Genomic DNA, 22,244 nt, shown 5'->3' on the forward strand with positions numbered 1-22,244 from the left:
AACCCAAGATATGCACCATAGTTTACACTAACTTCTGGCAAAAATTATAGTAAATCTGACGGTCTATAAGAAGGCCACTCCTGCTCCTGATAAACAACTGATCGAAGCACAAAACGGAATAAAGTACATTCACATTTTACACAAATGTGACTTTAACCAAAATGTGCGACTTTTAAACTTGAGAAAGGTGGCATAAATAGAAGATTAGATAGTGACTGCTGAGGACATCACTGCAGCAATTCTGCCACAGAACTGCATTTTTGGTAGGAAAGTTAAAGGGTGAGAATAGTTTTTTTTTTTTTCGTCCTACCATATACTGCCATTGGGTAATTTTTTTCCCCAAAAGTCCGGGAAACTCCTTAAGTAGGATCACACTAAGTGGATAGGGTATTTGAAGCTGTGAGAAATCCGCCAAGCAGCAGGAAATACGCTGCGTATGAGCTAAGAGCAGACACTGGGCTTTCCCCGCTACAGCCCTATGTCTGCAATAAGGTTTGGAGGCCTGCTGCGAGAACCATCATAACTGTGACTCACAGACGGCTCCTGAACCTTATTGCGGACACAGGGCTGCGGCGGGGAAAGTCCTGTGTGTCTGCTCCTAGTCCTGTGTGTCTGCTCCTAGTGCATACGCAGTGTATCTTCTGCTGCACAGCAGATTTCTCACAGCTTCAAATACGCTGCATATCAGCTCAGCTTAAATACACTGCATATCAGCTCAGCTTAGGGTCTATTTACACGTATGGTATCCTGTGCATAGTTGATGCTGCTGACTTGAAGCTGTGTTTGGTCATTCAGTTTACATTAAAATCTGCAGCATCAAGAATTTGCAGGATACTGTACGTGTGAATATAGCCTTAGGCTTAGCAAATTACTATAAACGTCTGCAATATTTGTGTAGAGAACAGCCTTTTATGTTATTTCTACTACCTTGTGTTGCCAATTATGCTGATAGGATTATAAGTACCTTAGTTTAGCATAGTACTAATGCAGCCTATGTTCTTTGACAAAACATTTAGAAGAGACAACGTCAGATACATAAATCAGCCTCAAGGACTCAAATACATAAAATGGAACTTAATTTAATTTTTGTAGAGGGTGATAGATATACAATATAAGTAGGACAATAATAAACAACATGAGATACATACCAGTGGAACAGCCTGGAGTGCCAAACTGAGAATTATCTAGGAACTTGCGTGGAGTGGACAAATTTGTGACATCAAGAAGAGGAAGTGGAGAATCTTTTACAAGGGATCTGCATTACAACAAGAAATAAATAAATTCACTTATGAAATTCAAGTAATATTTATTTCCCCTTATTAATAAGATAATATTTACTTTTCTTTCAATACTTTATTTTTATTTTTATAAATAGTTAGGGATAAAGTGCCAGATTACAGAAAACAAAATTTGCACAGTAAAACTATAGCCAAGTTACATATATTTAGGTCTATGCAGGCAGCACATTCATAGATTTCCTGTATAGACATACAAGTGCAAACATGTCCTTTAACCCCTTGGCGACGGAGCCCATTATGACCCAAAGGACGGGAGCATTTTTTTCAAATCTGACCTCTATCACTTTATGCATTAAAGGGGTACTCCGGTGCTTAGACTATCCCCTATCCAAAGGATAGGGGATAAGATGCCTGATCGCTGGGGACCCCCGGGATCTTGCACTCTGCACCCCGTTTGTAATCAGTCCCCGAAGCGTGCTCGCCCCGGGTCTGATTACTGGCGACTACACGGCCAGCGGCATGTGACGTCACGCCTCTGCCCCCGTGTGATGTCACGTTCCTCCCCTCAATGCAAGCCTACGGGAGGGGGCGTGAAGCCCATACGTGAAACGTGAAACGTGCGTTGGGGTGTCGGTGCTTGGTGTTCCTGGCTTGTGGGTATATGACAGGTAGTTTTCTTAGGCGTTCCTCTCTGCCATTTTTTGGTTTTTATCTTGCTTATGTTACTGTGTTGCTGTTTCCTATCTTGTATTTATGTATGCTAGACGCTACACTTATAGTGTATTACACTAGGAATCTGCATTTCTTTCAGTATTATATTGTGTATGTTCCTCATTGAATACCTGCATTACCCATACCGGATTCACAAGCACTGTTTGTCTCCTGCCCATGGTCATCTTCTGCCCTTTATTTTTAATTATTTTAATTGTATGTCTTATTCTGTCTAATAAAGATTGTTATACCTTTACGATGTATTGTTAGTATCGTGGGTCTCTCTTTTTTTGGTGATATATTGGTACCCCCGGGACCTACATACGGCGCTTAAATGTTTGCAGTGCGTTTGTTTGGCTAACTGAGTTGTAGTTATGCAACAACTTGGGAAGAACAGTTTTGAGACTGCTAAGTAGTGGTCTCCAAACTGTAACCCTCCAGATGTTGCAAAACTACAACTCCAAGCATGCCCAGACTGTCCTGGCATGCTGGGAGTTGTGGTTCTGCAACATCTAAAGGGCGAGATATTGCAGAACTACACCGCCCAGCATCCCTGGCTGTCTGGGCATGCTTGGAATTGTAGTTTAGCAACATTTGGAGGGCTACAGTTTGAAGACCATCATATAGTGCTCTCCAAATTGTGCCATTTCAGATAGTTTTGGCTATCTGGGCATGCTGGGAGTTGTAGTTTTGCAACTTTTAGAAGGCCACAGTGAAGATCACTTACCAGTGATCTTCACTGCAGCCTCCTCCACCGCCGCACTTTGCAGACGCATTCCTCCTGCCGTGCACGATGTCTCTGCTGCCACCGCTGCTCCATGCCGCCGGTGCTCAGTTGGTAAGCCGGCCATGGTCCCCCCCTCGCCGCATTTGTTCCCCCCTCTCTGCCCGGACTTCGATCGGTGGGCAGAGCAGGGGATATGAACTTTAACACCCCTGACCGACCAATGGCAGGGGATAGGAGGAGGTGGCACCACTGCCACCTCGCTCCTGTCCTTTAGCATGGTAGGAGCTGTCTAACACTGTTATTTTCTGGGCAATCGGGTCACCAGTGACTGGATTGGCCAAGAATCGCTGCATCGCCTCAGGACCCCCCTAGGCATTGCCACGGGATGCCTGCTGATAGATATCAGTGGTCATCCCGGTCCGATCACCGCCCAGCGAGCAGTGTTGATCAGAAATACGGAGGGCGTACATGTACGCCCTCCGTCCTTAAGTACCAGGGAGCAAGGGCGTACCTGTACGCCCCCCGTCCCCAACAGGTTAAGATCTCAAGGGAAGCATATAAACTGAAAGGGGTATTCTGATGACAGGTAAAAAGATAAAAAATAATAATAATACTGCAGAAGCATATAGCATTACTTATGTGTCATCCCCAGTTATGAAAACACAAAAATTCATTTGTTTTGTGCGTCTGAATCTCCTTCCAGCTCATGACAGAATTTTGCTATTGCACTCCTTATGGTAAATAAAAAAATATTTCTAATTACTTTGTTTAAAAAAAAAAAAAATGACGTTTTCTATGTGTTATTTGTGTTTAAAAAAAAGCTGCTACTAGGTGTCTCCCCTACTTGTCCAGAGCACATTTCCCCCTATCTCTTGCGCAGACTTTGGACTCCTGCTGGCCTGGCAGAACTCCAAAATCCAGAAATGCAATCTGGAGTGCTGAGGGGGGGGGGGGGGGTGCAGCCTTAGCCATTCATAGCTCATCTCACACTGAACTGCTCTGGGCTGTGTGTAGCAGAGTTAGAGAGGAAGTTCTCCCCTGTATTGCTTCAGAAGATGTCACAGCCTGCTGGGTAACGCCCCTTCCCAGTCTGTGAATCTGACTGAGCAGAAAATACAGAGCAATATCAAGGTAGAAAACTAAAAAAAAACAATAAAAATATAGGCAGGGGGTGGTTTATCATGATGGGGGCAGTGAACTGGGAGGATTATATAATTAAATAAGATCATGACAAGTACTCTTTAATACTACAATTCCCATAATGCATTGCTTTCCCTAAGTTGTAAACGCACCACAGTCCTCCCACAGAACTCCTGACAGTTACCCTTCAATAGCTTTGGCTTCAGTGCCCCACCCACAGTTGTTACAGATTGTTACTTTTAGGGGATTGTACACACACTGCAGATTTTCTGCAACTGATCTGCAACAGATCTGGAGCATGTGAACATACCCTTTTAGATATGTTCAAACACTGTATGTGCTGCAATTCTGTGAATGAGCTCAGACAAGATCCAGGCAAGTCTCCTCAAACAGCAGAGGATAATGCGTCATCTAGGCAAAAAGAAAGGAGCCAGGGAGCTGCTGAAACACCACGTAAAAAAATCTTATTTATATACAATTTCCTGATGCCAGAATACACCTTCAAGGAGTGCAATACAAAATTTTGTGCATTTTCTACAGTAAAGCCTGTTTACCTCTATTAAACTCATATTTGAGCCATCCAATACACGATAGCCTGACAAAGACCCACATTTGGAGAATGCACCGGAAGCTTTCCAGGGGTGGGGGTGGGGGGGTGGGGGATGATGTGTGTGTGGTGTGGTGTGTGTGTGGTGTTTATGTGTGTGTGTATATATATATATATATATATATATATATATGCTGAACATAGCCTAGGACTAATGTTAAGGGATCACTGCTGGAATAAATTCACTTTACATAAAACATTGACACAAATGTATTAAAACTGTCAAACCCTTAGACAGTGTAAACTTTGACAGACCGGTCTAAGAATGTGTCACATTTATCACCATGTATCAGGCTGTTGGCTTAAACTGCATCAGAACTTTACACCCGAATACTGGAATAATTTTGACACACAGTGTTGCATCTTAATTAACCCCTTAAGGACCAAGCATTTTTCTGTTTTTGCACTTTTGTTTTTCCTCCTCAGCTTTTAAAAATCATAACTCTTTCAATCTAAAAAACCATGTGATGGCTTATTTTTTGCGCCACCAATTCTACTTTGTAATGACATCAGTCATTTTACCCACAAATCTACGGCGAAACGGAAAAAAAAAATCATTGTACGACAAAATTGAAGAAAAAACATCATTTTGTACACAGTACATTTTTCGGTAAACATTACAGTTTATCTTTATTCTGTAGGTCCATACAATTAAAATGATACCCTACTTATATAGGTTTGATTTTGTCGTACTTCTGGAAAAAATCATAACTGCATGGAGGAAAATTAATACGCTCAAAATTGTCATTTTCTGACCCCTATAACTTTTTAATTTATTGGCGTACGGGGCGGTATAAGGGCTCATATTTTGCGCAGTGATCTGATGTTTTTATTGGTACCATTTTTGTTTTGATCAGACTTTTTGATCGCATATTATTCATTTTTTTATGGTATGAAGAGTGACAAAATACGCTATTTTGGACTTTGACATTTTTTTGCGTGTATGCCATTGACCTTGCGGTTTAATTATAAGAGTACTCCAGAACAAAATCTTTTTAGACCATGATAAACCTCTGCTGGAGTTATATAAGTTTGTCATTTACCTCCATTACGATATCTGCAGTAATACCAGACTTCTCCGAAACCGGAAGTTCAGCCACTGATTCTCCTTGATGAATTTCGTACCCCCTGCATTCGCTCTGCTGCGGCCATCTTGGGAAAGAAAAGTCACCATTTCTAAGATCCTACCTGCTGTCTGCTGGCCGCCCCAGCCTCCTGTGGGTCACTCCCACACTTTGCATATTCATATGATCTTCTTTTGCACAGCCCCGATTCGCTGGGCTGTGCAAACTCCTCTGTATGCCCCCAGCCTATCAACCGCGTCCGTCCGCGCCTGCGCACTGATCTCATGACATGTGTTGATATTAGCCAATCATCTCCCTGTTAGTTATGTTGCCGTTAAAGGGAGATTCACAAAGGAATTTAGGGGCGGCTTTAATGGCATGGGCTGCAGGGAGGGGTGTGTTTATTGAAATTAATGGGGAGGGGAGAGACTTGGGTAGGGGAGGGGGGATGAGGAGGGAGGCACGGAGGGACAGGAAACAGAAGCAAGGGAGCTTGGGGGATGACGTCATCCTCCAGGGCTCCATAACCCTGAAGTGCGGGAAATTTGTGGCGATGTGGCGGAGGAATGGCTGGACCAATTTCAGAAAGGAAGACATGCGGATAAAGGTAAAGCAGAGAGGAATGTTATGGTCTAAAAAAAATTTGCATTATAGAACTCCTTTAATAGTTCGGACATTTACGGACACGGCGATACCACATATGTTTATTTTTATTATGTTTATATATTTTTATATGGAATTTGGGAAAAGGGGGGTGATTTAAACTTTTAATAAGCAAGGGGTTAATGTATGTGTTTAAAAAAATTTTTTTTTTTACACTTAGGCGACTTTTAGGAGGAATCATTTAATTCCTCATACAGATCAATGTGGTTCCATAGAACCACATTGATCTGTGTGCTCTGCGCTCGATTGATAATGCCTGGTCCTGCCAGGCTTTATCATTCTGAGCGCAGGAGCCGCCGTGGAAGGAAAGGTAAGCACTCAGGCAACCTCAGCAGTGGGTCACCCCCCCACGATCGTGCTGCGGGGGGGGGGGGGGTGATCCACCCCACTGGACCACCAGGGACTGCATAAAGGCACCTTTAGACGCCGCTGTCAGCTTTGACAGCGGCAATCTAAAGGGTTAACAGCTGGCCACGGAGATCGCCGCATGTCGGCTATTAATGCCGGCCCTAAGCTACAAGGAATCAAACGTTATTTTTTTTCTAAGCAGTTTTTATGTCCTGATTGTAATTCTTTAATTTCATTTTTAGTACATTACAAAGGGGGCAGCCATCTTGTCAAACTGTCTTTAACAGCAATTAGAGATTTGCTTTACAGCAAGCAATATGAACATTGACACAATGAACATTTCCAAACCTTATTCTTTGCATAGGTGATATTTGAAAGCTTGCGATCTGTAATTTGTGCAGAGGTCATTCTACAGAAAGGGGGAGGCTGAGCTGCTATTGTCTCATCTACCTACTGGTGTACTCCCCAGGAAAACTTTTTTTTTATTTTATTAACTGGTGCCAGAAAGTTAAACATATTTGTAAATTACTTCTATTAAAAAATCTTAATCCTTCAAGTACTTTTTAGGGGCTGCAGACTACAGAGGAAATGCTTTTTTTTGGATTTCTCTTCTGTCACAACCACAATGCTCTCTTCTGACCTCTGCTGTCCATTTTAGGAACTGTCCAGAGCAGGAGAAAATCCCCATAGCAAACATATGCTTCTCTGGACAGTTCCTAAAATGGACAGCCGAGGTCAGCAGAGAGCACTGAGTTTGTGACCGAAGAGAAATCCAAAAAGAAATGCATTTCCTCTGTAGTATATAGCCCCTAAAAAGTACTGTAAGGATTAAGATTTTTTAATAGAAGTAATTTACAAATCTGTTTAAAGGGGTACTCCACCCCTTGACATCTTATCCACTATCCAAAGTATAGGGGATAAGATGTCAGATGGCGGTGGTCCTGCCGCTGGGGAACCCCGGGATCTCAGCTGCAGCACCCCGTTATCATTACTGCAGAGAGCAAACTCGCTCTGTGCGTAATGACGGGTGATACGGGGCCGGAGCATCGTGACGTCACTTCACTTTTATGGAACTGAGATGCCATATCATACACAATCTGAGGATGTGTGGTGATGTAAAAATCAGTTTTCTTTCTAATCCTATTTAATCCCTATTTGAGCAATAGGTGATTTCCTAATGACACATTTACTTTAAGCAATATCCCATTTTGCCATGTCACATCCCTTTGTCAGAAGCTGGGGCAAAACGTCTAATAACCATAATATATTTGGCACAAGTCATAACACAAAATTTTGATAAAGCTAGAATTCTGGCGTGTATAATAATCAATCTGTCCCATCACAGTTTACATACATGAATATAATCTTAAAGGACAACTGCAATGGTACACATTTATATATTGCTGTGCCCGGTCCTCAAAAATAAACAAAATAAACTCTTACATACCTTCCTACGAGCCCCCGTTGGTCCGGCACAGGCCTCACGGTCCGGCAGTGCTGACGTCATTCCACTTCCTGGGGACGGGGACGCCGCAGAGCCATCGGCGTATCACCGGCCGTGGCGATGTCCCGCCCCAGTCGGAGATAGGCAGAGCCCACTGTCATGTAAGAAGCCGGACAGAGCTCCTTACATGACAGTGGGCTCAGCCTATCACAGGCCGGGGCGGGACATCGCCACGGCCGGTGATACGCCGACGGCTCTGCGGCGTCCCCGTCCCCAGGAAGTGGAATGACGTCAGCACTGCCGGACCGTGAGGCCTGTGCCGGACCAACGGGAGCTCGTAGGAAGGTGTGTACGAGTTTATTTTGTTTATTTTTGAGGCCCGGGCATATATAAATCTTTACCACTGCAGTTGTCCTTTAATTTAAAATCATGGAAGCCAGTTATTCCCATTTTTCTTTAGCACTTTCTATAGGTACATTTTTCAGTTATTAAGAGAACATATCTGTGTAAATGTATATATTCATATAAACACTGCTGGGAACCGAACATAAAATTTAGTTTGGTACAGTACATCTTAACACATGCGGATGTGAACACCATATCAAACTATCTGCAAATCGAAGGATCCATTTGTAATTCGTCTTGTGCACTCAGTAAGCTTCCTGCAACATCTATTAGATTTGCAGTACAGCAAAGGCTATAGAAATGGCTACATCAGCATTCTCTGTACTTCCTGGCTGACTGATTTCCCTTGGAAAATGTGTCGAATATGTGCCGACTGCTGACCTTATACTGTAAGATAATACAGCTCTTGAGGGTGATGCCCTCAAATTAAAAGCAACAGGTAAAAAAGTCACAACGTAATAATGTTCTGAACAAACAAAAACACAACTATTGTGCATTTATTTCATGATAGGAAGAATTTCTTGGTAACACACTAATGCTACATATATAACTAACGTAAAACCAATGTATAATGAATGCCTGCACAATGAGGCTATCTGCTTGTCTAGAATTTTCTGCATTTAACAGAACTGAAAAAAAATCTGAATATGCTAAAAAAAAAAGTTTTTTAGAAAGTCAAAAAAATACTAAAAACTATAAAAATATATATTACCGTATGTTTATGTATATAACTCTGTGCAGTTCCCAGGTATTAGTAGTACTTCCAAGTGACATGCCAAAGTAGTAGCGACTGTCAGCCACGATCATGTGATACAACATTACAATAATGCCACAATGTTATTTTTTAACCCCTTAACCCCTTAAGGACTCAGCCAATTTTGGCCTTAAGGACTCAAACAATTTAATTTTTACGTTTTCATTTTTTCCTCCTCGCCTTCTAAAAATCATAACTTTTATATTTTCATCGCCAGACTAGTATGAGGGCTTGTTTTTTGCACAGCCAGTTGTCCTTTGTAATGACATAACTCATTATATCATAAAATGTATGGCGCAACCAAAAAACACATTTTTTGTAAGGAAATTAAAAAGAAAAACGCAATTTTGCTAATTTTGGAAGGTTTCGTTTTCACGCCGTACAATTTACGGTAAAAATGACGTGTGTTCTTTATTCTGAGGGTCAATACGATTAAAATGATACCCATTATTACGTACTTTTCTATTATTGTTGCGCTTAAAAAACAATCACAAACTTTTTAACCAAATTAGTACGTTTATAATCCCTTTATTTTGATGACCTATAACTTTTTTATTTTTCCATATAAGTTGCGGTATGAGGGCTCATTTTTTGCGCCATGATCTTTACTTTTATTTTATACCATATTTGCATATAAAAAACTAAACTTTTAATACATTTTTTATAATTTAATTTTTTATAAAATGTATTAAAAAAGTAGCAATTTCACATTTTATAAATAAAAGTAACATTTTATTTTAATAGTTCGGACATTTACGCATGCGGCGATACCAAATATGTCTATAAAATTTATTTTTTATGCTTTTTGGGGGTAAAATAGGAAAAACCGGACGTTTTACTTTTTTATTGGGGGAGGGGATTTTTCACTTCTTTTTTACTTTTACTTTTACATTTTTTTTTTACACTTGAATAGTCCCCATAGGGGACTATTCATAGCAATATCATGATTGCTAATACTGATCTGTTCTATGTATAGGACATAGAACAGATCAGTGTTATCGGTCATCTTCTGTTTTGGTCTGCTCGATCTCAGACCAGAGCAGATGACGTCGGGAGCCGGACAGAGGCAGGTGAGGGGACCTCCGTGCGGTGTTCTGAATGATCGGATCCCCGCAGCAGCGCTGCGTGCGATCCGATCATTCATTGAAATCGCGCACTGCCGCAGATGCCGGGATCTGTATTGATTCCAGCACCTGAGGGGTTAATGGCGGACGCCCGCGAGATCGCGGGCATCGGCCATTGCCGGCGGGTCCTTGGCTGCAGTCAGCAGCCGGGATCAGCCGTGCATGACACAGGCATCGCTCCGATGCCCGCGGTTATGCACAGGACGTAAATGTACATCCTGGTGCGTTAAGTACCACCGCACCAGGACGTAGATTTACGTCCTGCCTCCTTAAGGGGTTAATCACCCAGCCATTTTACACCTTAGGACCAGGGCGTTTTTTGCACATCTGACCACTGTCACTTTAAACATTAATAACTCTGGAATGCTTTTAGTTATCATTCTGATTCCGAGAATGTTTTTCGCGACATATTCTACTTTAACATAGTGGTAAAATTTTGTGGTAACTTGCATCCTTTCTTGGCGAAAAAACCCAAAATTTGATGAAAAATTTTAAAATTTAGCATTTTTCTAACTTTGAAGCTCTCTGCTTGTAAGGAAAATGGATATTTCAAATACATTTTTTTTTATTCACATATACAATATGTCTACTTTATGTTTGCATCATAAAATTGACGAGTTTACTTTTGGAAGACACCAGAGGGCTTCCAAGTTCAGCAGCAATTTTCCAATTTTTCACAAAATTTTCAAACTCACTATTTTTCAGGGACCAGTTCAGGTTTGAAGTGGATTTGAAGGGTCTTAATCTTAGAAATACCCCACAAATGACCCCATTATAAAAACTGCACCCCCCAAAGTATTCAAAATGACATTCAGTCAGCCTTTTAACCCTTTAGGTGTTTCACAGGAATAGCAGCAAAGTGAAGGAGAGAATTCACAATCTTCATTTTTTACACTCGCATGTTCTTGTAGACCCAATTTTTTAATTGGTAAAAGGATAAAATGTATACTTATATTTGTAGCCCAATTTCTCTCAAGTAAGCACATACCTCATATGTCTATGTAAATTGTTCGTTGGGCGCAGTAGAGGGCTCAGAAGCAAAGGAGCGACAAGGGGATTTTTCTGAAATGGTTTTTGGGGGGCATGTTGCATTTAGGAAGCCCCTATGGTGCCAGAACAGCAAAAAAAAAAAAACACATGGCATACCATTTTGGAAACTAGACCCCTTGAGTAACGTAACAAGGAATAAAGTGAGCCTTAATACCCCACAGGGGTTTCACATCTTTTGCATATGTAAAAAAAAAAAAAAAATGTTTCACTAAAATGTGTGTTTCCCCCCAAATTTCACATTTTAGTAGAGGGCTCAGAAGCCAGTAGAGGACCAGTAGAGGGCTCAGAAGCGAAGGAGCGACAAGGGAATTTTGGAGAGTACGTTTTTCTGAAATGGTTTTTGGGCGGCATGTTGCATTTAGGAAGCCCCTATGGTACCAGAACAGCAAAAAATCCCCACATGGCATACCATTTTGGAAACTAGACCCCTTGGGAAACGTAACAAGGGGTAAAGTGAACCTTAATACCCCACAGGTGTTTCACGACTTTTGCATATGTAAAAAAAAAAATTTTTCACTAAAATGTGTGTTTCCCCCCAAATTTCACATTTTTGCAAGGGTTAATAGCAGAAAATACCCCCCAAAATTTGTAACCCCATCTCTTCTGAGTATGAAGGTACCCCATAAGTGGACCTGAAGTGCACTACGGGCGAACTACAATGCTCAGAAGAGAAGGAGTCACATTTGGCTTTTGGAGAGCAAATTTTGCTCGGGGGGCATATCGCATTTAGGAAGCCCCTATGGTGCCAGGACAGCAAAATAACCCCCACATTGCATACCATTTTGGAAACTAGACCCCTTGAGAAATGTAACAAGGGGTACAATGAGCATTTACCCCCACTGGTGTCTGTCAGATCTTTGGAACAGTGGGCTGTACAAAATTTTTTATTTGCACAGCCCACTGTTCCAAAGATCTGTCAGATACCAGTGGGGTGTAAATTCTCACTGCACCCCTCATTACATTCCGTGAGGGGTGTAACTTTCGAAATGGGGTCACGTGTGGGGTTTTGTTTTTATTGCGTTTGTCAAAACCGCTGTAACAATCAGCCACCCCTGTGCAAATCACCTCAAATGTACATGGTGCACCCTCCCTTCTGGGCCTTGTTGTGCGCCCCCAGAGCACTTTGCGCCCACATATGGGGTATCTCCGTAGTCGGGAGAAATTGCATTACAAATTTTACCCTTTTACCTCTTGTCAAAATGAAAAGTATAGGGCAACACCAGCATGTTAGTGTAAAAAATAAATTTTTTTACCCTAACATGCTGGTGTAGACCCTGACTTCACCTTTTCATAAGGGGTGAAAGGAGAAAAAGCCCCACAAAATTTGTTAGGCAATTTCTCCCAAGTACGGAAATACTCCATATGTGGCCCTAAACTGTTGCTTTGAAATACGACAGGGCTCCGAAGTGAGAGCGCCATGTGCATTTGAGGCCTGAATTAGGCATTTGCATAGGGGTGGACATAGGGGTATTCTACGCCAGTGATTCCCAAACAGGGTGCCTCCAGCTGTTGCTAAACTCCCAGCAAGCTTGGACAGTCAACGGCTGTCCGGCAATACTGGGAGTTGTTGTTTTGCAACAGCTGGAGGCTCCATTTTGGAAGCAGTGGCGTACCAGACGTTTTTCATTTTTATTGGGGAGGGGGGCTGTGTAGGGGTATGTGTATATGTAGTGTTTTTTACTTTTTATTTTATTTTGTGTAAGTGTAGTGTAGTGTAGTGTTTTTAGGGTACAGTCACACGGGCGGGGGATTACAGCGAGTTTCCCACTGCGAGTTTGAGCTGCCACGCAAAATTTGCTGCATCGCAAACTTGCAGCCTGATACTCACTGTAAGCCCCCTGCCCATGTGAATGTACCCTGTACATTCACAGGGGGGGAGCCTCCAGCTGTTGCAAAACTACAACTCCCAGCATGCACGGTCTATCAGTGCATGCTGGTAGTTATAGTTTTGCAACAGCTGGAGGCACACGGGTTGGGAAACACTGATTTAGGAAACAGACAATGTTTCCCAACCAGTGTGCCTCCAGTTGTTGCAAAACCACAACTCCCAGCATGCCCAGACAACCGGGATCATGCAAAATTACTGGGCGGTCGGGTCCCAGAGACCCGATCAGCCCGGTAATGCCACAGATCGCAGGGGCAATTTCCCTCGCGATTTGCGACGATCGCCGACATGGCCCCCCTCGGCGTTTGCCCTGGATGCCTGCTGAAGCATTTCAGCAGGCATCCGCTTCCGATCTCTGCCCGGCACGCGGCAGGGACCGGAAAACGTCAGGACGTTCGGGGACGTCCTTGGTCCTTAAAGCCCAGGGTGCCAGGACATCCCAGGACATCCTTGGTCCTTAAGGGGTTAAAAAGGTCTGGCTATTTTAGTAAATACTTGTATTCTTTATAAAAGAAAAATTTTGGAGAATCTTTCCTTGGACCCTGGCATTGCTTTCTTTCATATTATGCAGTCAGCACTGACTGGACACTGTCAGAGAGCACAAGAACACATCCACAACTAGTAACACCGAGCTGTCAATTTATCCATACATTTATAGTAGGATAACAGATTAATGGCAGATTTTTTAGATACTCCAGAATTTTTATTGCATAAGAAATACAAGTGTGGTGACCCATGGTGTATGGCGTGACACCAGAGTGGTTTTTGGGTACCAGAACCACACAAACGGTATCTTCGCTATTCCAATGGCTAGGCAGTGAAAAGAGAGTCCACAATCATGGTTTAACGGAGGCTTTACTGAGTTTAAATAGATGGTATTATCTTCACAGTGAAGCCAGAATACCAGAAAGGTGGCCAGGAACACAGAAGTACCTCGCAGCTTGCTGGGACCAATTAGACTTGTAATAGACTTAAGATAATTATCTTGAGGCTTGACTTTAGACTGGACTTGACTATGGATAGTGACAGCAGACATAGATTTTTGACTTACTGGAATGACTGTAGCTTTGCGGCCTTCCAGGTGCTGGTCACTAAGCACTGAGACATCTGTACTGGCCGTTTCTCAGTAAAGAAGAGTCTGAGAGAATTGTAATGGCCTCCACTTATATTTAGGGGGGGACTGAGAGAGTCTGAGAGAATTGTAATGGTCTCCACTTATATTTAGGGTCAGGCTGCGGGCCATGGGTTAAGCTGGTGCTCTCTGGGTAACATCACGTGATAACATAAAATGTAACATGTGACATTTCACAGGTCCTGTAGACAACATCTCACAGCATCTCACAGGTCCTTTATGCTATCTATACATTAGGGCACTGACTACAATCCCAATATAACAAATTACATTACAGGAACAGCAGGGGAGACACTGCAGGAGAGCCCCCAGGTCACTGAGGGACTCAACCTGACAGGGCCTAAGGTTAGTACAGATGCATTTACTAAATCAGACATAGAATGACAACTGACCGGTCTAATTAGCTCCATAGGAAGACTTAGAGTGTAATAACCTGGTAAATTTAAAATGCAGCTCAATTTTTTAGATCCTTGCGTATTATTTACTAGAAGCCAAAGGGGAGAATTTATGATAACTCCACACAAGAGTCCAGCTCACCTCCAACCCCTCTTGTATTTTTGAATAAATATATAATTTATTTGGAATGTCTGTTTTCCTTACAAGCAGAGAGCTTCAAAGTTCGAAAAATGCTAAATTTTCAATTTTTTCATCAAATTTTTGAATTTTTCACCACGAAATGATGCAAGTATTGACAAAAATTTACCACTAACATAAAGTGGAATATATCACGAAAAAAACAATCTCGGAATCAGAATGAAAAGTAAAAGCATCCCAGAGTTATTAATGCTTAAAGTGACAGTGGTGAGATGTGCAAAAAATGGCCGGGTCAGTCCTTAAGGGGTTAATTAATCTGCCAAAGGCAGCCAAAGTTTACTAAAGACCAGGGAGTGAAACGCCAATATTTGTAAATCCCCCAAAAAGTCACAACATTTTTGCGTTACTCAATTTAGTAAGTGGTGTACAAACCACAGGTCAAAAAGTCCTTTGAAAAAAACTGCAAATTATAATACATCGTGAGACAATGTGATCAATTTTGCACAAATAAACTTGGCATAAACGGGAAAGTACAAGCCTAAAAAAGTTTGAAAAAGTCTTAAATTATTAATCCCCCCTCCCCCTTGTGTTTAACAGTTTGTCCTGTATAGAAGGATTATGCATAATAAAAAATTTCTCTTAGGGTAGGTTCATGTAGGATGGAAACATTGTGGATGTTTTAATGTGAAGCTCCAGGCAGCAAATAGCAAGTTTGTTACAGTTTATGCTAAGTGGATGAGATTTGAAAAAATTATCTACATGGAATACACACGGAAATTGAACTGTGCTAAAGATTTTCATTTATGTTGTGAAAGCTATGTAGGTTTATGGTGTATTCACATGTACAATATCCTGCGCATATTTGATGTACAGGATTTTAAGGTGCAGATTTTAACGTAAACTAAATGACTGAACAAAGCTTCAAATCCTGTGCATTAAATTCTGTGCATTTGTATTTAAGCCATGTCCCATGTAAGATGGTCAAGCCCACTTTCCAGTAAGAAAAGGCTACTTGTTATGTAAGTCGCAAAAGTGCATAAAACAAATTTAATTTGTGGTTTATGTCGTAAGTGGATACTGGTGCAAATTTTGTTGGGATTACCAGTGGACATGCTGTAGATTTTCCACGGATTTGGGGTTACCTTCCCCAATGAATAAATTGATATGATGGAGATGTAGAGTGGTTATGAAGGAGTGTGTCTATAGAAAACAGGTGGACAGTCAGGACTCCCTCTCCAACTTAACGCTGGATTGGCACTTTGCTGATTGCAGAGAATGAGCTATGCAGTGTTTTAGGCACATCATAGCACCCCCCCTCGAATGCTGCAGCACTGCTCATGTCATTTCTTTGAACAGATTATTAGAATATGTCACTATACCCGCTTCTATTCTTATCCTGGTTCCACTGGCCCACACGACTGGTGGATTTGATGTACAGGTGACGATGTAGCTCATCAATCAGTACTGAGTGCATGTTCATCTTCTTACTGTGAAGTTCAAGACGTAGGTCACTGAGACCTTCCACCTGGAGTAAAGGTCCTTCCAGTGAGTCCACAGCAGACACCTAGGTCAAAACAAAACATAAGCAAACTATATAAAAGGTGTAAGATACTATGTTCGTTATTTTCTTGTCATAATAATTTTATAAATACATAACAGAAAACACAAGACAGAAAAATCACAGAAGACTTTTACAAGAAGCATGGTAAACACTGCAACATTCAACAACTTATAAAATAGTCATGTCATGATCTCATCACAAAACTAAAAAAGTGAATACAAATATTTAGTCATTGTATATACTGTTTTTTTTTTATTTAGTTATTATTCAAAAATATTAGTCTATTGGATTCATAAATATCTATTAGATTCATGAACATTGCTTTTTCTGGGATATAGCAGCGCCTTGTGATATAAAGGTCCTTTTCTTTGTTACTTCACAAGTATACAACAGGACTGGTTGCCCCCATCCTTTGACCTCCGGGCATAGCAGCAACTTTCCATTTGGTAAGCGGACATCTTGCAGATGCCAATTGTTTGTGTGCAGACCCTTAAGACGGGTCACATAACGCCTGGGTAATACATGAAACGCTGTTCTCCACTCTATTATTTTTATTTTTTTCGAGCATCATAGTTTATAGAGGCGGATCATCTCCTACCCAATGCCTAGGCAAGACCATTTTTAAAGGGGGGATTCCAATGTTGCACCTTCTTTAAAAATAAAAACCAAAACATACCAATCTGTCCTGATCCCCCGCTTCTGCTGATGCAACAGCATCCTGTCCTGTCAGCGCCCTGCTTCCTTTAAAGGAGATCTCTGGGATTTAGCAACTATCCTAAGGACAGGGGATAAGTTTCAGAATGCGGGGGTCAGAGCGCTGGTGTCCCCCACGATCTCTCGTATGGGGCTCCAGCTCTCTGCATGATAGGGGCGTGTCGACCACCGCACGTAGCGGCGGCCAACACCCCCCCTCCATGCATTTCTATGGGAAAGCCGAAGTGCTGCTCTCGGCTATCTTCAACTCTTCCATAGAACTGCATGGAGGGGGCATGTTTCATGCAGAGAGACGGGGCTCTATACAGGAGATCGTGGGGCCGCAGCGGTCGGGCCTTCCGCGATCTGACACTTATCCCCTATCCTTAGAATGGGGGATAAGTTGTTATAGCCCAGAATTCTCCATTAACGGGTTTATCCTGCAGGAAGTGGAAGTGGTGGCCTGCATGGAATGTAATGGATTAAGAAATACTTTTGGTCTCAGGGTAGAGTAGGAAAAGACTAACACAGTTCCTGAATGCCACACATTTACAATAAATATTTGTCAATACATCTGTGTCCATTTTTAATTGTCATTTAACATGCATAAAGACAAGTATAGAAAAAAGAATAAAAAAGTAATATGTTTTGCTTTAAACTAGAAAAAAAGGCTTTAAAGGATAATTTATATTCTGAGGCTATATGAAAACTGTTTAGACAAAAGGCTAATTATTTTTATTAACATTCTGGCATTGTTGTGCAGCAATCAGGACAAAGTGAGTAGAAAAGAACATTTGGCATAGAATTATAAACAAATGTTCCAGTCGATGCATTTATCAGATACGGTCATTTACTTGCACCATTATTCTCTATTCATAGGGTTAGTTTAGGTTTGAAATTGTTTTTCTTCCAAAGCTTTTAGGAATTGGTATTAGTCTGAAATATAAAAACTTTAGGAAATAGTTTATTTTTAAAGGGCTATTCCTATATAACTTAAAAGGTGGCTGCAGGGTCATTACACACCAAACAACAACAATTCTTCATTTTAAATATTAATAATAACCTTTTTTATTTTCACACCATTGATCCCTATGTGCTCAATTTCAGTGTTGTAAGAGAGGGCTTGGCTTCAGTAGAATTCCACATAGGTAGCAGACTACAGTTCTCAACTGAAGGTCATAAACCCTAGGCTAGGAGCTATGAACTTCAAATATTGGAATGGTAAATGGTATAGGATTAGGTGTATAACTAAGGTAAAGATTTACTTTCACTTTATACACTATTCTTCAAACAAAAATCAAGATTTGTACATAGGGATACCCTTTAAAGAGTGCCTATCACCATCTAAATTCTCCCTAATCCCCCTCCCCATCTGTGGCTGACTCTATCCCTGCATTTATTTTTCTTTAAAACCACCTTTTTTTCTGTGCTCTTCAGTAGCTCAGTTCAGAGCACTGTGCGAGGGGAGGAACTGGGCGTGACACAGCAGGCGCTGTATGCTGCGATCCCTCTTGGGAACGCGCATACAGCCCCGGCACACGGCAGGGACGGCTCCTCGGTTTCCTCCTCTCTCTTCGGAGGACAGAGTTGCCGTGCTTTGCAGAAAAAAGGAGAATAGTGGTCAGGGAGCGTGCCGTGTTTATGTAACTACTTGGAACTACTCGTGTACAAGCTCAGCGCTCGCTCCAGCCTGTCTGATTGAAAGGCGGGGAGCTGCACTGTGTCCTGGCTGCAGAGTGGTTTTGAACTCATGCCCCGAATCCGAAATCATTAGAAATGCTTGCGGACAGGACTGCTAGGGAGAACCCTAGTGGAGGAGTTTTTAAAAGTAAAAAAAAAACATGAAAGGAGGGAAATGTAGTAAATAAAAGCAATTGAAAAGTTGTTCAGTAGGGCTTTATCTTTAATATATAAAAATATTTGTTTCATGGTACACTTTAAAAGGGGGTTAGCTAGGGATAGAAACATAGATCTAATTTCTTCCAAAAACAGCACCACCTCTGATCTCAGGTTGTGAGTGGTATTGAAACTCAGTTCCATTAAAGTGAATGGAGCCAAGTTGTAATACTACACACAACCTGCGCTGTTTTTCTATCCATGGAAAACCTATTTAAAGAATATCGATACAAGCTTTCCCACAATCCCATCAAGGGGCTGTATGATAACAGATAATCTAATAGTAAAAGAGTTGCTCGTATTATGGCCACAAGCCCAGACCTGACTGCAGGTTTGACAACCTGAATTGACAGTTTGAATTATCTGAACTGCAATCCATCCTAATACTGCCAGTGAAAAATATCCAAATTTCAAGATGGACTTGGAATACTAAATTAACAGTTTTAAAACTTTGTTTTTTTGTGTATTGCATTTTATTGGGGGTCTGGTTGTTTGTTTGTATCTCCTTTGAAGTCATGCACTCTGTTCTCATCATATAGCAAAGAGATAAGGGTGCAGGAAGAGAGATGCCCACCTGGTGAGATCAGAGGGGAGGGGGGGAATGGAGTTTCCCTCCAAAGAAGCAGATACGACTTAAAATGCTGGACTCAACTGTTTTTCAATGCTGTGCAACAAGCTGACAAGACCATCCTAAGAACAGCTGGACGCTCACTCTCATGGACTGATACTATCATGCTGTAAGAACTCCATCTTTTGTTTTCTGAACTTGTCTTGCCAAACTCTTTTATACATTTTTGTACCTAAGGATTATTTTGGTTACTTGCTGGGAATAGTAGTGGATACCCAGAGATCTGGCGGCTTTAACCCTTGCACCATCACACTCTCTCTAGCGTCTGGACTGGACCGATAGGGTGTGATCGTGACAGCTATAATTAAAGGTGTACTCCAGTATCTGAAAACGTATCCCCTATCCTAAGGATAAGTGTCAGATCGCGGGGGGTATGACCGTGGGAAACCCCAGCGATCTCCTGTATGGAAAGGTGAGCACAACGCGGTGGCCGACACCCACTCAATACGATATGTGCGAGCAGGAGCGCTACAATTTGGCAATCTCCAGCTCTGCCATAGCACTACATTGAGGGGGCGTTTTGGACACTGCTTCGTGCGGTGGTCGACACATGCCCTTTGTGTGGACTGTCAGGGCCATGTACGGGAGATCGAGTAGCGTCCCAGCGGTCGGACCACCTGCGATCTGACACTTATCCTCTATCCTTAGGAAAGGGGATAAGTTTTCAGATCCTGGAATACTCCTTTAAAGTGGCTTAAAAGGAAACTATAATTGCATTCTTCTGGTACCCTGATATAGAAAGCTACCTATAAGTCACTTAAAAAAGTATCACCATCTTGTAATTTCAGTTGCCCGGCCCTCTCAGGTCTGTTTTGCGGCCTTCAGAGGTGGCCGGAAAGTCAAAAGTAGCCAAAATTGGGAAATTACGCAATTTGCATGACTGCTTTCGACTTTAATAGGAGTTGTGAAACAGCATAGCCTCACAAGGTAGACTGTTTACGTAACTTCTGGAGCTATGTATTGGTTCAAGAATGGTTTAAGATGAAAGTAGACATGCTCTGTAAACATGAAGAAGAGACCAATACTACAAAACTTACTTTATAACTATACTCGAATGAATATTTAAATTAATGCAATGCAGTGCAGATTATGTTCAATATCCAAAATATATCAAAACAAATGAATGATCCAACCAGATAGGGTGGTAACATTGGCTATTGATGAAATCTATGGGTTTTAGACTTTATGGCTCACTTTTCAGACAAAGCTAGGAGGATTTTGGAATTATTGCTGGCACCAGATGTGGTTTAATGGTCTGTTGCCAACATCACAGGCAATTTATATCCTTAATATAGGCAAAATTCCAATTGGGAAGTCTTCACGCTTCTCTTCTGGAAATAAAATTTGTAATTCTTTTCTTGAACAGCTGGTCTCTGTTGTTATACAATTACGATACACAAATACTGTATACTTTGGAGGCCAGGTAGATCTATCCAGAAAACATCATTACCTGTCCCACACCTCTTTTCCATGTCCAGTCCACTTAGCATTTGCATTACAGGCTTTCAACAGAATCGAAAAATTTGACTGCTTTTCTAATATTTAGGGCTGCAGCTAACGATTATTTTAACCCCTTCAGGACCAAGCCCATTTTGGCCTTAAGAACCAGAGCGTTTTTTGCACATCTGACCACTGTCATTTTAAACATTAATAACTCTGGAATGCTTTTAGTTATCATTCTGATTCTGAGATTGTTTTCTCGTGACATATTCTACTTTAACATGGTGGTTAATTTTTGTGGTAACTTGCATCCTTTCCTTGTGAAAAATCCTAAAATTTGATGAAAAATTTGAAAATTTTGCATTTTTCTAACTTTGAAGCTCTCTGCTTGTAAGGGAAATGTATATTACAAATAAAAAAAAAATTTATTCACATATACAATATGTCTACTTTATGTTTGCATCATAAAAGTGACGAGTTTTTACTTTTGGAAGACACCAGAGGGCTTCAAAGTTCAGCAGCAATTTTCCAATTTTTCACAAAATTTTCAAACTCACAATTTTTCAGGGATCAGTTCAGGTTTGAAGTGGATTTGAAGGGTCTTCATATTAGAAATACCCCACAAAAGACCCCATTATAAAAACTGCACCCCCCAAAGTATTCAAAATGACATTCAGTCAGCATTTTAACCCTTTAGGTGTTTCACAGGAATAGAAGCAAAGTGAAGGAGAAAATTCACAATCTTCATTTTTTACACTCGCATGTTCTTGTAGACCCAATTTTTGAATTTTTACAAGGGGTAAAAGGAGAAATGTATACTAATATTTGTAGCCCAATTTCTCTTGAGTAAGCACATACCTCATATGTCTATGTAAAGTGTTCGGCGGGCGCAGTAGAGGGCACAGAAGCGAAGGAGCGACGAGGGGATTTTGGAGAGTATGTTTTTCTGAAATAGTTTTTGGGGGGCATGTTGCAGAACAGCAAAAAACCCTCACATGGCATACCATTTTGGAAACTAGACCCCTTGAGGAACGTAAAAAGGAATACAGTGAGCCTTAACACCCCACAGGTGTTTCACGACCTTTGCATATGTAAAGAAAAAAATTTTTTTTTTCACTAAAATGTGTATTTCCCCCCAAATTTCTCATTTTTGCAAGGGTTAATAGCAGAAAATACCCCCCAAAATTTGTAACCCCATCT

General features: G+C 41.3%; 1 protein-coding gene across 1 annotated transcript in view; it reads right to left on the reverse strand.

Moving 5' to 3' along the window:
- The window catches only part of EXOC4 (exocyst complex component 4), a 471,200-nt gene that overhangs the window by 396,996 nt on the left and 51,960 nt on the right, over positions 1-22,244 (reverse strand). The window contains 2 exon segments of the mRNA XM_056573178.1: positions 1,149-1,255; positions 16,206-16,390. Coding sequence (XP_056429153.1) covers positions 1,149-1,255; positions 16,206-16,390 — 292 coding nt within the window.

The sequence above is a fragment of the Hyla sarda genome, chromosome 4 (assembly GCF_029499605.1).
Source record: "Hyla sarda isolate aHylSar1 chromosome 4, aHylSar1.hap1, whole genome shotgun sequence".
NCBI lineage: Eukaryota > Metazoa > Chordata > Amphibia > Anura > Hylidae > Hyla > Hyla sarda.